This window comes from Coregonus lavaretus (genome assembly GCF_964263955.1).
Source record: "Coregonus lavaretus genome assembly, contig: HAP1_SCAFFOLD_983, whole genome shotgun sequence".
Classification (NCBI taxonomy): Eukaryota; Metazoa; Chordata; class Actinopteri; order Salmoniformes; family Salmonidae; genus Coregonus; species Coregonus lavaretus.
In genome coordinates this window covers 46556-65152 of record NW_028158272.1, presented here as the reverse complement: position 1 = coordinate 65152, position 18597 = coordinate 46556, and the positions used below count along the sequence as shown (strand labels likewise).

The 18597-nt window shown below is 44.7% G+C and overlaps 1 protein-coding gene across 1 annotated transcript; it reads right to left on the bottom strand.

The window, feature by feature from the left end:
• Positions 1–2087: 2087 nt before the first annotated feature.
• LOC311124211 (zinc finger E-box-binding homeobox 2-like) lies at positions 2088–17994 on the bottom strand. The gene is made up of 7 exons (XM_084198400.1): positions 17941–17994; positions 13763–13960; positions 13292–13506; positions 10188–10296; positions 7791–9823; positions 7150–7327; positions 2088–4180 (listed from the first exon to the last, which is right to left on the bottom strand). Exons 2-7 carry the CDS (start codon positions 13950–13952, stop codon positions 3594–3596), a joined length of 3312 nt encoding a protein of 1103 aa, XP_084054526.1. The 5' UTR covers positions 13953–13960; positions 17941–17994; the 3' UTR covers positions 2088–3593.
• Positions 17995–18597: the final 603 nt, after the last annotated feature.

Sequence of the window (18597 nt, the reverse complement as noted above, 5' to 3'; positions counted from 1 at the left end):
TACCAAGTTAAAATACTTTTTAAAACACTTTGTTCACCGCCAGACTGGCTCTGATTCACGCGCATGTGTTGGATGCTGTAGGAAACAAAACAAAATGGCGGTAAACAAAATGTGTTCAAAACAAGTCATATTTTGGAGAAATAGCAGCTGGCACATGGCCTACAGAAACCAGTTATTCAACACTCTAGCAACATCTTTACTTTGGTGAGTAACGAAAGTAGCCTACATTGAATCCAGTTACTACACATGGATTTCGTCTTTTGGCCACTCAAAGATCCGTTCCAGAAGGCTCAGTTTTGCCGCACTAACGCCCTGGATCAGAGCTAGATTGTACCCAACGTCTCCTTTGCCAGAGACACACATTTCCATCCGTAATCATATTTGTCATTGAAGACATTTACACATTCTCGATATGTAAATGCCAGAAATGGTTTTCCAATTCAGTAAGACAAATTAATGTAGAAATAAAGCGTTGCTTTATAGAAAAAGTGTTTGAAACAACGTGCAGTGTTCATTTGTGTCTGCATGTGGAAAGAAAACTCACCTCTTCCTGAATATTCTTGGTAGAAAAATTACGCACACATTTCGTCCATGCGTGATGGTGTCGTTTTAGGAACGCCTCTCACGTTGCTCATTGTATAGTTCTTCAGTGGCTTGAGGGAGCACTTTTTCACTCAATATTTTGACAGTTCTGTCAAGGGAGGATTTTGCTAGGCTACTTGTGAGCATATTCTCTGCCAATAACTGATCTTCCATGTTTTAGTGGACTCAGTGATGATATGTGCATTCTTTTACCCAACATCTGCAAGATCCTACAATATACTTTATATTGTGTGTGTGTGTGTGTGTGTGTGTGTGTGTGTGTGTGTGTGTGTGTGTGTGTGATTCTATTTGCATTTCATTATGTTATTTAAATTATTAATATATAATATTAATTATTATTATGGATGATGTTGTTCTTCTGAGATCATATGTAAACAGTTCATGGCCAGTTTGGCTGTCTGCTGCTGTGGTAATTTTAGCTCAAGCCTAGTGTTTTTAAACTTCAAAGAGGCAAAAGTAATTTTAAAAGTCTATCACACAGCCTCTAAGAAATCTGGCACATAAAGTAGAATCCACATCAGAAGGTAATAGTTCAGCAGAACTAATCACATAAGTGTAAAGGCACCAATAAATAACAGTTGAGAGAGAGATTTGAGATTATTCTTTCTCGTTTATAGTAAAGTAAAAGTCTGTGCTAATTACTTTATGTTAATTAGGAACTTTTTCTGACTAGCTTGTAAAATGACTACAGTACTTTTGAAAACGTTTCCCTTTGAAATGTTTATTGAATGTTCCATTTTATTGGTATGTTCAAATTCAATTACTATTCAATTGTAAAGCAAAAACAAAAACACAACACACAAACTCTATCCTTCTGTCACATGCTATGTTAGAAAGTCTCCCGTCCACACACTGAACTGTGACATTTTCACTTCCATTTTATGTGCTGTCTAGTTAGGACATTGTAAAACAACCAGTAGGCTAATCTATCCTCAAACCAGAGAGGCATTATTACCTTACTCGTGGTAAACGTTTCCCTATGGAGAAATAGGCTATTCTGAGGATGAGCCGTGTCTTGACATCCACGGTAAAACAGCCAGCATGTATTCAGTGTGGTTTCTAAGATCCATGTGAAGCCACGTATGAGATAGACGCTTACTGTACGTGTCGCAATGGATAACTTTTCACTTCGACCTATGAACATGGCTTGGGGACTGCCAATAGTAACACTGGTAGCAATATATTGAGATGAGCGTGATGCAACACAGTCACACACAGTATCTTGTGTGCAGATTCGCTTCACGCTGTGTACAGCCTGGTAACCAGGGCACCAAAACAGCGGGGGAGTTGAGCCTCGCGCTTCAACGCTCTTAGTTGTAGTGGAAAACCCCAAGTGTGCTGTTCTGCATCTACGTCATATCGCTGAGTGTACCTTTAATAAAAATACTAAAAAGATTAGACTTTTATAGGCCTACTCCAAAATGTGTGCAAGTATACATGATCACAGTTAGATTGTTAATAAATAGAAGTAGTTCAAGTACAAGAAGAATAACACAGCTTTATTAAAATTTATTGGCTACATTTATTCGAGCATGATCATTTCCAAGAGAAATAAAAAAAATCAATAATAGCCTACTTAAGACATTTTAGAAATGTTCCATCAACAACCCCTCTATCTTCAACTCTTTACCTGGATGAATAAAAAGTGGATTTTTATTGTTAAAAAATACAGTGTTTTCACAATATTGTATCAAAAGTTCCTCAAATGTTGAATTTCCAGTAGGAAAAAAAACGATAAGAACAAAATTGACAATTTTAACAATGACTGTTTTTTCCAAATACCATAGTGCCTTCTATTCATGATTTGCTCAAATAGTCAATGACAGAATCCTTTACTAAAATATATCTATTTGTTGAGGAACTATAATACTGTACACAACAGTATGAAATAAATAAAATTAGGAAATATAAAATGAGTCACATAAATAAAATGGTAATCTTAAAATTTGAATGAAATGTAATTTATGCTCGGGAAAATAAATCTACAAAAACAAAAAGTAATACTGAAAAAAAGGTCATGGAAAATACAGACAATTGCACAAACATCTGTAAACTAACGAACTGCTGTGTCTATCTATGCTAATACTGACAAGGGTACTTTGAAAAAACTAGGTGAAATACTTATTTAATACTGAAGCCAGAGCAAAGATAACACAAGTCAACTCTGATTTTTACACTGTACAGGGATGGCACTTGCAGAAACGCACAGGTGAAAATGTTTGCATATAAGGCTTTCTCTTGAGAAAATAAAACATACAAAGTCTCTTGTCTGTCATACGGAGCCCTTCGTATTATACTATTCTCTCCTTCATTCTGTCACTCCATTCCGGTCCATTTTAACACTCGCAACATATCAAAATCACACAGGTTTAAAGTTTCCTTCACATAAAGACATTTGTGAGGCCCAAAATTGTGTGGTTAGTTTGCCCAGTAAAAAGGAGGGTAGAACCAAGGACATCACAGTAAGTAGTAGACAAAGTACAACGCTGACGGACTGCTACCAAGTCTTCAAGCACAGTATAAATATACATAGGCTTTTTTTTTTTTTTTGTAGTGATTAAAGGGGCAGAGTGCAATTTCCTGGTTTGGGGTATGAACACAATAAAACACAAGGGTTAAGAACATTATAGCACCACACAGCTTTTAGGCCTTATTTAATACTGTACATTAAAAACAGCTTCATTTCATTTTTTTAATATAATGATAATCATTATTACATCATAATGTGGATTCTTAAACAATCCCACCCAGCTTGTCGTCCCAACTCTGATATTGGCAGTCACCACATTCCATGAGTCCATCATTATGAGCTTCTGAGAAGCTAGAGGCAAGCGCTTGCTTGCTTAACTTAACCACTGCAGTGCCTTTCTGAAAACAAAGCAAGTTTCATGTTCGCTGGAAGAATTGAAAAAGGAAATGAAACAAATCATGACAAATATTTTCAGAAACATTTTTTTTAGATTGACTGCGGTATTGACTTAATCTGCTTCCTAATGGTCTGACTTGGTGTCTGTTTTCCTTTCTGTTGAACTGTCATCCATCGAATGCGCCGCAACTTTCCCCTCATCATCCCTCGCCATGTCCATCCTTCCGTCACCCTCGTGCTCTCCTTCCCTGAAACTTCCCGCCTCTTGTCTGTCTGTCACCTCCTCATACGTCTCGTCCACTTCCCTCTGTCCTCGTCCTCCCCTCATCCCTCCTTCCGTGCCATCCCTCAGGATGGTGTCGCCCCCGTCCTCCGGCTGGTCCTCGGGGTCCGAGTAGCCCAGCGGCCCCAGACCCTGCAGGTAGGCCCTCCTCATCAGCAGCTCTGTGGGCTCCATGGGGCCCTGGCCCTTGTCCCAGGCCTCCCTCTCCTCTGCCTCCCTCTCAGCCGCCTCCCTCTCCTCAGCCTCCCTCTTGCAGTAGGAGTAGCGGTGGTTCATGTGCTGGGAGTAGGAGCCTGAGTGAGAGAAGCGCTTGCCACACTTGTCACATTGGTAGGGCTTTTCGCCCGAGTGCAGGCGTGAGTGCTCAATGAGGTGGTGCTTATGTTTGAAGGCCTTCTTACAGATCGTGCACTGGTGTGGTCGCTTTCCTGCAGAGACACAGGAGACAGGGAGGTAGAAGGTGTTACTACGGTGTTACTATGGTCCCCTTCTCTAGAAACACAGAAAAATACAAAGGGAAGATAAACAGTTATTCAGGAGAACAGACACGTAGTACACATTCAAAATTAGAGTGAATTTAATCTGACTTGACACAGAATGTATTGATCATTCATAAGTGCATATTGAGTGTAAAAGCATTTATATCATCAATAAGGATTTCTTCATTCCCTCCCTTCATGGTAAAACTAATTATAATAATTATAGCACACAATAATGATAGGAAGTGTTAAAATTAACCTCAATTTATGGTTGAAAATCTAACCTTAGAGCTAATTTCAGTTGCTGCTAGAAAACACTGGGGGGAGTCAGGTGAAAAAAAAAGAAAAACAGTCTATGATGGGGTTGTCTGCAACTTAGCTGCGAGCTAAGCCAGTGAACTCAGATGTGTTTCGGACACCAAGCAAGGTGAAACTGAAGCAGCCTGGCACCAGTGACAGTGTGTCCTCATGACATCATAGGTCCAGATTAAAATGAGTAGGATTAGGCATCCTTCCCGTGATGGTGTGACGGTTATATTTATAGGAGGAGGACCTTCACACCACTAGCCCCCATTCACCCCCCTTCATCCCCCTTCTCCGCCCCCACAACATGCAGTTCCTCGTACTAAAGGTTTACTACAACTCAGCGGTGCTACCGGAAATATATTCCATTCCATCTGACTTGTATTAGAAAAGATGGGCCTCTCTTATGCAAGTTCAATCGGCCCATATACAGTGCATTCTGAAAGTATTCAGACCCCTTCCCTTTTTCCACATTTTGTTACGTTACTGCCTTATTCTAAAATGGATTTTTTTTTTTCTTCCTCGTCAATCTACACACAATACCCCATAATGATTGCAAATGTATAAAAAATTAAAATCAAAAATACCTTATTTACATAAGTATTCAGACCCTTTGCTATGAGACTCGAAATTGAGCTCAGGTGCATCCTGTTTCCATTGATCATCCTTGAGATGTTTCTACAACTTGATTGGAGTCCACCTGTGGTCTATATAAGGTCCCACAGCTGACAGTGCATGTCAGAGCAAAAACCAAGCCATGAGGTCGAAGGAATTGTCCGTAGAGCTCTGAGACAGGATTGTGTCGAGGCACAGATCTGGGGAAGGGTACCAAAACATTTCAGCAGCATTGATGGTCCCCAGGAACAAAGTGGCCTCCTTCATTCTTAAATGGAAAAAGTTTGGAACCACCGAGACTCTTCCTAGAGCTGGCCGCCCGGCCAAACTGAGCAATCGGGGGTGAAGGGCCTTGGTCAGGGAGGTGACCAAGAACCCGATGGTCACTCTGACAGAGCTCCAGAGTTCCTCTGTGGAGATAGGAGAACCTTCCAGAAGGACAACCATCTCTGCAGCACTCCACCAATCAGGCCTTTATGGTAGAGTGGCCAGACGGAAGCCACTCCTCAGTAAGGACTGGGAGACTAGTCAGGATCAAGGGGAAGATGAACGGAGCAAAATAAAGAGAGATCCTTGATGAAAACCTGCTCCAGAGCACTCAGGACCTCAGACTGGGGCGAAGGTTCACCTTCCAACAGGAGAACGACCCTAAGCACACAGCCAAAACAATGCAGGAGTGGCTTCTGGACAAGTCTCTGAATGTCTTTGAGTTGCCCAGCCAGAGCCCGGACTTGAACCCGATCTAACATCTCTGGAGAGACCTGAAAATAGCTGTAAAGCGACGCTCCCCATCCAACCTGACAGAGCTTGAGAGGATCTGCAGAGAAGAATGGGAGAAATGTCCCAAATACAGGTGTGCCAAGCTTGTAGCGTCATCCCCAAGAAGACTCGAGGCTGTAATTGCTGCCAAAGGTGCTTCAACAAAGTACTGAGTAAAGGGTCTGAATACTTATGTAAATGTTATATTTCAAAAAAACTGTTTTTGTTTTGTCATTATTGGGTATTGTGTGTAGATTGATGAGGGAAAAAAATACAATTGAATCCAAGGCTGTAACGTAACAAAATGTGGTCCAGGGGTCTGAATACTTTCCGAATGCACTATAATAGCACCCTTCCAACGCGCATGTCCCACACTCACATGCACACACGCCTCCCATCCAACGAATGCCAATACACATACAGTACACACAACAGAATGCACGCACACACACAGGCGATTCCTAGCCTTAAGAAAGCCTTGGAATGCCTGCGACGTCATCCATAGTTGGCATACTTGAAGCCCTCACCACCTCCCCTACAGCGGGACAAAAATAGAGGAGACAAATAATTCCTCATGGAGCTGAAAGAGAGGAGTCCCCAGGAGGAGAGGTCACATCTTTGAAGATCATTTTAAAAAGAACCAAACATGCCACACTGGCAAGCCTCCTTTTCGACCTGTCATTCTGTTAAATACCACCAGGGTCAACGTAGTAATTATTGTCCCTGTCACTGAAGGCACTGTCTATATACTGTATGTCCCTGTGTCTTAACACACTAGCGTGCACTTTAAAAAGACAGTCCCTCTTGAAGCAGAACGTTTGTTTCCAAAAAGGCCACTGGTCCTGTTACTTCCGGAGACCATATGATGTCATTTAGAATGTCTGGAGTCAGAATGACTACTACTATGGTGTCTGTGATGAACGCAATGATGCTCACTTCTACTTTACTGAATGTTTATGTAACCCCTTTCATATCCAAACATCCCACTATTCCCTAACCCCTGTCAATAAGAAAGGAGCATGTTAAAGGTCATGGATCTGAACACATAGAATGTAAATGATGTGAAAGAGAAGAGAGAAAAGAAGAATTAACATTGGTGGAAAAAACGATTTGATCTAGAACGAAAAAAGAGAGGATGAAGTAAAAAGATTTTAAATCTGAAAAAGCTTTCAATGACACAAAACATGGCGGGGGACTGGCACAAAGGTGGGGTAAAAAAGAAGTGTTCGAATGTTATATACCTGTGTGTTCATATTTGTGTCTTAGGAGGGAACTGGTCTTCTGGAATGTTTTGTCGCACAAGTCACACGCGTACATACCACTTTCTGTCTTCTTAATCTTCTTCCGGGAGAGGAGCGATTCGTCTGTCAGGTCCTCCAGGCCTGACAGATAGTCCGCAGTGCCATCCAGTAGCTCCCCCTATGAGATGAGAGAGGCAGACTGTTCAATACTTTGTAAGTAGCCCACACCTGTCACCTAAACAAAGACACCTCTGCTCTTAGTTTGATCCCAAGTCTGGACAGGGCTTAGTCGTCGATCCGTGTGACCTGTGACCCCCTCTTACTGCCCAGGACAGGAGACAGTAAAAAGGGAACATATGGGCTTTTTAAGTCTGTGTTGTGGATTATTTTCTTTATTTTTTGGGGGGACGTATTTACAAAACAGACAGCCACAGTGCAAACTCATCTAATTAGAGGAAATTATTTGAGAAAAACACAATTTTAACAGATTTTTTAAAAACTAATTTAAAACATTTAATTTGTTTTGTGTTGAGTGTGACTTTATCCATTAGATACTAATTTAAAAGGGCTAAATGTTTATTGTTAACTTCTAAAAATTGACTTTAGTGAATGGATCTAAAACCACAAAAGGGCTTGCTTACCTTGAAACCTGGTTTCCGTTGGTACTTCCTCGACCTCTGTTGCATTTCAGAGAATGTAGCCGCCCCAGTTGCATAAGTGTAGGCCATGTGGGGCAGAAAGCTCATTGGATCCAGCCCTGGGTATGGCCTCAGGCCTGGGATGCTGGCCTGGGCCTGCATGAAGCTGGGCGGGGGGAACGCTCCATGTGTGGGCAGAGATGTGTACATGTGACCACCACCGAAGGGGTTGATGCCAAAGATGGGGCTGGCACTCTTCTCTATTTGGTGTTCACGGTTCCCTCTGTTGTCTCTCTCTGAGCCCAGGAACTCCTTCTTGATGTGGGCCAAGTCCATGGGCTCAGTACCCTGCTCCTGGCTGGAATGGTGGTGGTCACCGTTGCAGTCTGAGATGTAGCCGTTTGGTTTGGACCTCTTTTCTCCCAGTGAGATGCCCTTGCTCATCATGTGTTTTGGCAAAGAAAGGTCCAACGGTGCGTCCCCCCCATGGCCGTCCCCTTCAGAGACCAGGCTGTTTGGAGTGTACGAACTGCTCTGGGAGTTTTTAGAAGAAGTGGAGGAGAGATTGAGAGGAGATGGAGTTCTGCTTCTAAGGTGGTCCAAGGGGTCTAGTGGTTTGTCACACATCTGCCTGTTGGCTGTAAACTGGCTGGCCTCTAAGTGTCTGTGGGGAGCATCACGGTAACCGTTGGTGTTCCCGGCATGTAAATCAGGGAGTGTCATGATGCGGTCCACGTGTTGCGCCATGGACATTGGTGACCTGGCTAGCCTGTGCTGCTTGCGCTCCTCTGGACTGCTCCGCTCTGACGGCAGCGACCGCTTCCTGGGGTTGGCATTGCCGTTGTTGTATTGTTGTTGCTGCTGATTCTTCCACTGGGAGAACCACTCCTTGACGAACTCCTGCGGTAGGCCGACTGCGATGGAGATCTTCAGCAACTCCTCTGAGTTGGGTTCCGTGTTCATGGCAAAGTAGGCCTTGAGCACTGACACGTGGTTCTTAAAGGGGTTGACGGGGCTGGTGGCGCACCTCTCTGAAAGAGAGGATAGCAAGGTGGCCTGCTGCTCTGAGGGGAACACTCCCCTGCGGCTGAGAGACACGTCCTCGCTGGGTTGGAGGTGGTTGATCTCCTCGTTCTTCTTACACAGGTAGCGCTCATGCTGGTGCAGTGGGATGGGCCCTGGGAAGGTCTCCTTGCAGAACTGGCAGGAGAACGGCAAGAATGGAACCTGGTGGCTCTCATGGTGCGACTTGTCCACATGATCCGCCGAGTGGTTGAGCCTCTCCTTCTTGATGTCCATGTTGATCTGCCTCTTGGAGTCGTCAATCAGGCTTTTGGCCTCGTTCACCTTCTCCAGGGTGTAGTCGATTATGCTCTTGGTGGGGCTGCCTTGGCCCACCACCTGGAAGCCAGCATGCGGGGAGGACACGGCCAGCTTCTGCTCCTCCATCTGAGCCCCCAGCTCCTTCATATAGGCCCTGAGCTTGGAGATCTCCTCCGGGTTCCCATCCATCTTCTGCCGACACACTGTGTTGTCCACGATCTGGAGGACCTTCTGCACCTCGCTCAGGTTGTTCCCCAGGGACCCATAGCCCAGCAGGGGCAGGTCCAACCCCATCCCACCCAGGTGCTGCAGGGGGCTCTGGGATGAGCTGTGGACCCCCAGGGGGCTGCCTCCTCCGCCGGCTCCATTCATGTAGCCCCCTGGCCCGCCAACGCTATACTGGGAGGCCATCAGTAGCCGGTAGTCGTTGAAGTCCATTGGCTCTGCCTTGATGTCCAGGTGACCCTGCTGGTCTTGGGGGCCCATGGGGCGGCCGTTCTCCAGCTTGTGGCGGAGCAGAGCCAGGGCGGGGCTTCCCGGGGAGGAGGCGGTGGAGTTAGGGGAGGAGCCAGCCTTGGTGTTGCCTCCTCCGTTACGTACTCGTCCGTTGACGGAGATCAGACCGATGCACTTCTTGCTGCTGATGTGGGAACTGTAGGAGCCGGAGTGAGAGAACCGCTTCTTGCAGTTGGAGCACTCGTATGGTTTCTCACCTGTAAACGATAAACAAGTACATGAATTTCAAGTTACTCCATTTTGAATACTTGCACTTGGCTGGTAGTGAAATAGCTGAAGATTTCTTTCAGTGTGAAAATTAGCATTTCTATGATAGGTCTATTCAACTCTCGTCTTATTGAGCTGTGGCCTCATCCATATGGCGGAATTAGTCACTTATGAAACAGGTCTGAAACAGTGAGCTATTATAAAACAGAATGACTCATTTACTGACAGAGGCCAAAAAGGAACATTATCAATTTTACTCTTATGGCATGCGCCCTCTCTGTCATCTAGCCACAGTCACATGAATACATTTTAAAATGGTGGGCTGATGCCAGCTTGACTCAGCTTAGTACCTACCGCTGTGAATGCGGAGATGCTCCTTCAAGTGATGCTTGTATTTGAAGGCTTTTCCACACTCAGTGCATTTGAACTTGCGGTTGCCGGCCCCTTCACTCAGCAGCTGGGGCTGTGGAGGAGATAGAAGATAGAGTTTTCACATCAGTGCCACCTAAACGTGTTGTCTAAGAGTGGGAGTCACAAATGAACCAGGCACTGGGGGAGATTTCAAGGTAGCTGGCCTTGAGAAGGAATGTAATGAATTTGTCTTAGCTTCAACGGTAGGCTACTTTGCAACACAATAACACTCCGTCACGAACGTTAACTACATCTAACTACATAAGTATTTTTTAGGGTTTTACATCCGAAATGGTTTAATTAAAATGATGAAGCGCGCAAGCAACTCATCAACCGATTTCTAGAATAGTGTGTGGGTTGAGTTTTCGTGTTCTGTTCAAAGGTAACTGTTTAGTGTAGGTGCATTTCCTGCATTTCCTGAAATTCAAATGAGTGCAGATAACAAACAAAAATAATATGTAGAGAGATAAAGCCCCCACAAAGAACTTCATGAGAAAGATGTGGGAGGTTTGCATGGTACATTTTCAATTACAAAAAATCCCTTTTCGCTAATGCTTGCTGAGGATTCTATAAATAAGATGTGTGTTATTGTGTGTGTATGATTGTGTATGTGTGGAGTTAAGGCATTCCTAAGGCCAGGTGACATTTCAGGTCAGAGCATGTGATTAGGGTTACATTGTAAAAATGCTAGCGATCTGAAAAATGGAGCCAATGAATGATGTGCCTTCATAACCAAATGTATGAACAGTTTACCCCATGCTAAAAATAGATTCCACTGCTCTAGTCACACAGAGGATAAGCAGAGTAGCACAATTCACACGTTTGCACCAATAGGACTCAAATCTGAATCCCTCCATAGTCCGGTGCACTAAGGTAGCCTAGTCATAATGACCTTCCATGAGATCCTTCCTTTAACTCTTTTAACTGGAGAGGAAGTACAGAACTAAACAAACACTTAAAGTCATTTGAGGATTATGATACTCCAGATCACTGGGGAAAAAACATCTGGTCGTTTTTAAGCCAGTCTGAAGGGGGAGAGGAGAAGGGGGAGGGGTTCAGGTGAGGGGGTGGAGGGGGACTTGGGGAGGAAGGGGGGGTGCTTAATTAAGGAAATCTAATTATAATCACCACTATAATTGGAAAATTGTAATGATTCCACTGCTTATTTGCCTGGTCTGTCATAAGAGACAGTTGTAGGTTCGGTTTTAGGACAGAAAAAAGGCCTACACTTTTGGTTTTTGGTCTTTATGTTTACAAATGGCAGGTTGTAAATGGTTGTACTTGTACTGATTCCCTGGTTAAAATCGAAATACAAATTAAATAACATTTTATCCGTCACATGCTTGGTAAACAACAGGTGTAGACTAACAGTGAAACGCTTACTGACGGGCCCTTCCCAACAACGCAGACAGAAAGAAAATAGAGAAATAAAAAAACAAGTAATGATAAATGTGGCTAAATACACGGGGTACCAGATATCGAGTCAATGTGCAGGGGTACAAGGTAATTGAGGTAGACGTACATATAACTAGGAATAAAGTCACAGATAATAAACAGTAGCAGCAAAACCTACAAAACTGGTATATAATAAATGCTATGCTCAGCGAAAGCACTGCTTATCACTGCGTATTGATCCATAGGAAATGGTCCATATATCTAGCAATATCTATGAGTGCTAATGTCTAATCAAATCTGGTCCATTTCTAGCAACAGCTGATGTAAAAAGTCATATGGCCTGAGGAAGGCAATATGCTAGCACATCCCACGCAGGACTCACTGAAGGAAGATGCATGGTGGAGCGCAACACAATGCAGCTGTGAACAAGCAGTGCGTGGTCTGAAGCAGTGCGTGGTCTGAAGCAGTGCAGGGGTCTGAAGCAGTGCGTGGTCTGAAGCAGTGCGGGGTCAGAAGCAGTGCATGGTCTGAAGCAGTGCGTGGTCTGAAGCAGTGCATGGTCTGAAGCAGTGCGTGGTCTGAAGCAGTGCGTGGTCTGAAGCAGTGCGTGGTCTGAAGCAGTGCAGGGTCTGAAGCAGTGTGTGGTCTGAAGCAGTGCGGGGTCTGAAGCAGTGCGGGGTCTGAAGCAGTGCGGGGTCTGAAGCAGTGCGTGGTCTGAAGCAGTGCGTGGTCTGAAGCAGTGCGGGGTCTGAAGCAGTGCGGGGTCTGAAGCAGTGCGTGGTCTGAAGCAGTGCGTGGTCTGAAGCAGTGCGGGGTCTGAAGCAGTGCAGGGTCTGAAGCAGTGCGTGGTCTGAAGCAGTGCGGGGTCTGAAGCAGTGCGGGGTCTGAAGCAGTGCAGGGTCTGAAGCAGTGCGTGGTCTGAAGCAGTGCGTGGTCTGAAGCAGTGCGTGGTCTGAAGCAGTGCGGGGTCTGAAGCAGTGCGTGGTCTGAAGCAGTGCGGGGTCTGAAGCAGTGCGTGGTCTGAAGCAGTGCGTGGTCTGAAGCAGTGCGTGGTCTGAAGCAGTGCGGGGTCTGAAGCAGTGCGTGGTCTGAAGCAGTGCGTGGTCTGAAGCAGTGCGTGGTCAGATTTTTTAAAGAACTAGACCTCAGAAGTAACTTGTTTAATGTGAGAGGAGTAGAGGATGACAGGAAGAAGAAAGGAGAATGCTAATTCACTCAAGAGAATATGATTCTCCATGCAGAAGAGTCACCATGAGGAAGCCATTAAAGTCATTATAATGAACAAAAATCTTAAAAGGAAAAATAAATGAGTGAAGGGCAGTGAGCTAAAATGATACTGTGTGTTTCACCCAGATTGTTGGTCAACCCACCGAACGACACAACAGAGTGTGAAGGAGATCAGATCAGATGAGGAAAGAAAAGAGGAGATTAAGAGGAGAAGATAACCAGAATAATAAACACACCTGTCTATTTGTCTGTCTGTCTGTCTGTCTGTCTGTCTGTCTGTCTGTCTGCCTGCCTTCCTGTCTGCCTGCCTGCCTGCCTGCCTGTCTGCCTGCCTGTCTGTCTGTCTGTCTGTCTGTCTGTCTGTCTGTCTGTCTGTCTGTCTGTCTGTCTGTCTGTCTGTCTGTCTGTCCGTCTGTCTGTCTTACCTGATCTCTCCCTGGCATGTTCATGGCCATATGTCTCTCCAGCTGTGTGCGGTGGGAGAAGGTCTCGCTGCGCAGGGGGCAGGCCACGCTCTCCTCATTCTTCTCGTGGCGGTACTTGATGTGCTCCTTGAGCGATGTCAGCCGCTTGTAGCCCCGGTCGCAGTAAGGACAGGTCAACAGTTGGGCGAAAGCATCTGGAGTCCCAGGTGACAGGTCTGTACAGGGGAAAGAAGGAGGAGGAGAGGTCATAAGGTCGGCTAGTAGACCCTGATGGGCAGCATGCCCAGGTTGTAAACGGAGGAAGTTGTATGTAGTTGTCTATGTAGTCAGCTTCAGCTTATACTTAAACACACACTACCCATGAAAGTCACTCAGTAACACTACTGAGGACAAAGGCATAGACGTGGTAGGCCTATAACGCAGTTCCTGAGACTGCAAATAGTCCGTCAAATGGATTTTCTGGATTCTCACCATTTTCGTTTTCGTCTTGCCCAATGGTCTCGGGAGTTCCGAGTCGTGTTACTTCCTCTGGGGCTTCTGGATAAATGATGGCAGTGTCGCCACGCTGGAGGTACTCAGCGATGTTGGCCGAGTGGCCGTCACTCTCCTCCAGTTTACTACACTTAGTGAAGTAGTCGTCAACCTCCGACACCCCATCCATACTACTGACTGTATAAGAGGAAGAGGATGAGGAGGAGGAGGAGGAGGAGGAGGAGGAGGAGGAGGAGGAGGAGGAGGAGGAGAGGTGGAGGTAGAGAAGAAGAGAGAGGAAGACAAATTAAAACATTGGTCAGTCTCCATCCTCCTTGCCCCATTTTGAGATGTGCTGCACAGCTCCATTATATTGGCCACAGGGAAACAGACTGGTCTCTAAATGTGATGAAGGACACCGAGGGAGGGAATCATTAAGCAACTACTTAGAGGGGAGTATACATCTATGTTACCATTAATGATGTCATGTAATGGCTTCTACATAGAAAAATAAGAGATAATTTCATCATTAAGTGATGTTCGCAACCCATCTTAAAGCTTTTAGACATTTTAACTTAAATATTTCCTAGTGTAACAGGTAATTGGTTTAGGTTGCAATTAGATTTTCTGGGTTTACAGATCTCACTTAGAATTCTCTCTCTCTACATAATTTAAAGCAGAGATTTGATTATGAGTAAGTAAATGTAGGGCTATGTCTGCTTAACAGTCAGTGCAGGCATAATGGTATATCAGGTGTCTAATGCATTCATCAGCTGATTTAACAAATCAGGAAAGTTAGGGTAGCTACATTTATTTGTCTTAGGATCATTACTGTTTGCTATTGGCTTGTGTGTTGTGCGCAGCTGTGACACAGATTCTGTGTATATTTTTGTTGTTGAAAATATCCTTAAAACGAAGGACACTGAACTTTCCCGAAGCGGCTTGGATCCCTTGAAGTTACTCTAGGCAAGGTTGTGTTGATAAAAACGGTCAATTGCAAAGATATTGTGATTCACTGCAAGGACAAACTAACATGTTATTGTCTCGTTGTAAACCAATTTAAAAGTACATTAATCAAACAAATGAGATTTAGGTCAAAACTCAATTTTGCAGCAAGATGTGATTTGCGCTGCACTCTCACTCAACCCGCAAATGTTTCCTTTGCTTTCCCTCGCTTTGATGCACGAGGAGGAACATTATCTCTCATGGCCCTTGACTGTGTGTGTGTGTGTCTTTCCTATTAGGTATATCACCTGCTGCAAAGGGTTATAATCATGTCTCTTCCTAGTGTGTTGCCGTTTGGGTTTTTATGGTGGAACGGGGGAGTTATAGTAAATATGGTGGTTCCTGTTAAAGAGGGTGGAAGTCACCTGTACCATTTCCTACAGCGTGAAGAGACCCCTCTGGCCCCAAGGGATCATATTCGTCCTTCCTTTCATCTATGAAGGAGAGGAGAGAAAGGCTTCAAATCAGACAATCAACTGTGGCTAACACAGCACTCAATAAACTCAAGTATGACCATGGTTCAACACTCGAGGCAAAGTCAACAGGAATGCACATGGCGCATGCTAGCCTGACAATTCAGTTAAGTATCTCTTTCCATTCAGCCACGGCTCGTAATATGAATGTTTTTTTTTTCTCCAGATAATGAGGGATAGGCAGGTCGAGGGGTGTACATATACTGTGCCCATTGTGTTTGTTCCTCCTGGCCCCACTCATGTGACTCCTCCACAGGAGTCACAAGAATCATACGCTTCCTCTCTTCAAAGGAGGGATATACAACACGCCTGCCTGCTGCAGCAGGGGGGGGGGGACGACGACAAGAGAACAGACTCCCCCCCCCATCTCCCCCCTTTTTCATTTACAGCAGGTTACTTTTCAAAACTTCCTTCCTCATGAGCAATGAGTGTCAAACAGGAACCTGATGCTGTGCTTTTTTACACCAAAATAGTCTTGCTATGAGTCAAAGGAGTCACAAGGTACTATACACAACCTATTGAGAACATGTCAACATAGGACCAATGTTTATAGTCCATTGGCACAAACTTTGTGGTCCAAAAGAGTAAAAGGTTGAAGGTAGAATGTCTGGAAATTAGAAGCTAGTTTTCCTACTTAAATTCCTAAATAATGTGGATGAAAACTATTTTATTTATCATAGTTCCAAGATTAAATATAATCAAGAAGCGAGGTCTCACCCTTTTCCCTACAACGTTTCCCCCCATGCACCACACAGATAGAAATAGTGGTGCTGCATGTTTCAGAGAATAACTGCACAAATGCATGCCTCTTCTGATGGGGAAAGCATTGTTGCTTCCCTTCGCCTCAACTTCAGGTTCACTGCCAGACTTTTTAGAATGAGTTTCATTCAGCCAACATGGGGCTTTTTGTGGGTTCCATGGCTCAGAGTAAGGACAAAGGCATGTGAGTCACGCCCTGGTGCCACTGTCGTAGAATCTAGACACTGTACTCAAGTGTCATTCTATTTTCAGTAGGCCCCTCCTTCACTACGCTTGCACTGTATATGAAATATGAAATATAAAATGGAGTCTCTGTGTTTTTCACTCAGTAGTCTTTTTTCCTAGAGAGGAAGAGGCAAGATGGTGGGTTCAGTAAATTAGCATTTCAGTTATTTTCTGATTTCTCGATGTGACTCAAACTGCCACATCTCAGGACTGCTCATCTTTTTCAGTACGTTGAAGTGACACCCAAGTCTTTTACATCTGTTGCATGAGTGAAATGAATATTCATCAGTTTACATATAAATGTCAAATGCCAGTTGAATTAAAATCAAACCACTTAACAAATAGCTAGGTTAGCATTAGCTATAACGGACAGTAGCAGATGTGTTAACCTGGCATTGATTTATTTTACAGCTTTCTTATAATGATCATGATAATAATGATAACATCTACATAAGCTCCCCACAAGGCTCTTTTCATTTACATTTCGTTTTGGACCGGGTTCAAATTTTCTAAAACTCCTTCCCAGTCCCTCCTATTTCCCAATTCAGCAGCGCAGCTCGCCACCAAGTCATTAACAGAGACGGATAGTCGATGCTGGTCCATTTTTCTTTTTTTTTTAACTGGGTGTCTCGCATGAGCCCTTTGTATCTGTCAGGCGGCCCTAGAATGGTGGGCCTAGCGTGCATGTAGATGGCCGTCATAAAGCGCCACATTTCCTTTAGGGCTGTTAATGAGTCCTGCAAAAACCTAGCTCCCTCTTAACAATCCCGCTTGGCTTCTAATTAAAAGTATTTGTCTTTGCGGCCCTGGTTGTCCTGTCACTGATGCAGATGATATGGAGGGGGAGAAGGGAATGGAGAGGGAGGAAGAGAGAGAGAGAGAGAGAGAGAGAGAGAGAGAGAGAGAGAGAGAGAGAGAGAGAGAGAGAGAGAGAGAGAGAGAGAGAGAGAGAGAGAGAGAGAGAGAGAGAGAGAGAGAGAGAGAGAGAGAGAGAGAGAGAGGAGAGAGAGAGAGATGAGAGAGAGAGAGAGAGAGAGAGAGAGAGAGAGGAGAGAGAGAGAGAGAGAGAGAGAGGGGGGGTTTGGCTACAGCCCACTAAACTGAGTCTAATTATAAGGACTTTTATATCAGGTTGTTTTCATAAATATATGCAGGGTTACAATTATGGGTCAATGAGAATGAAAGGCTTTTACAAGAGAGAGAAGGAGAGAAAAGAGGGGAGGGAGAACGGTGAGAGCTCAGAGGTGAGGGTGTGAACAGTCATACAGCGATGAGTATGGGAGGGAGGGAGGGAGGGAGGGAGGGAGGGAGGGAGGGAGGGAGGGAGGGAGGGAGGTGGTTTTGCGACGTGAGCCTGTGAAGCAGCTAAAGTGCTGACTGTATTTCAGCAGCAATACGTCTCACTAGAATAGAGCACTATGTTAATCTCTACAATCTCCTGTCAACCTCACAGAGATCCGGAAATTGAAAAAATAGACAGAGTATAGAACAAAGCCACTTCCAAGGCTCCAGCTGTTTTAGCATAAACTGAAGAGGTGAATATACTGTATTATTATGAGTTCTGTAATTGATTTACATCAGTGAAGTGTGTTGATTGATCTCCTGTCAAAGCACTTTGTGACAACTGCTGATGTAAAAAGGGCTATATAAATGCATTGGATTGATATAGGCTACTGATTTATGTTGTGCAGGTATTGAACTGATCAGATCACTTACCAGTCCCATTGAGGTGTCTGTGTGGGTCGTCTCCGAGGCGCCAGGCATGGTGGTGGCTCTGCCGCCCGTCCCTGCCCTCTGACCCCTCTGCTCCACCCCTGTAGGACAGCAGGGCGTGGCCCACCCTGGGTGACGCCTCCAGGTTGGGCACGCCGGCTCCGGAGGGCTGCCACCCTCCTCCCCATTGGTCAGGCCGTTCTCCTCTGAGAGCAGCGTCCTGTCATCCTCGTCTGTCTCGGAGCCCATCTCCACCACATTCTCATAGTTCAGCACTGCAAGACACAAACAAAGAGACGCTGTTAGGTTTCTAAACAACATCCGCCTAACTCGGCTCTGGTGGTAGAAAGGAGAAATGAGAAAAGTCACATTCCTGCTTTGAAAACTTTCGGGAGCTTTTTATACACCGCAGACAACCTAGGAACCAAATGGACAGCTTGTAATACTACATCCCTGAACATTGATACAAAACAAGTGGTTGATTTTGATTCAGGCTGAACTCAAGGGCCTTCAGGGTAACCTATAAATATGTCCGCTTTGGTGTAGCGGAAAAATACTCTGATAAAGGTGCATGAGAAAAACAGTCATAGGCCCAAAAGAGAAAGTAAATTGCTTGTTTGGGGATATTATTTGGTTCCCCTCAACAGTTTTTCGAAACCA

Bases quoted from the DNA above. Each gene is read 5' to 3' on its own strand.
- LOC311124211 (XM_084198400.1), bottom strand. From the start codon at position 13,952: ATGGATGGGGTGTCGGAGGTTGACGACTACTTCACTAAGTGTAGTAAA. The intron at 10,297-13,291 runs GTAAGACAGACA...TCTCCTCCACAG, and splicing joins ACATGCCAGGGAGAGATCAG to CCCCAGCTGCTGAGTGAAGG. The intron at 7,328-7,790 runs GTAAGCAAGCCC...CTCATCTCATAG, and splicing joins AACGGAAACCAGGTTTCAAG to GGGGAGCTACTGGATGGCAC.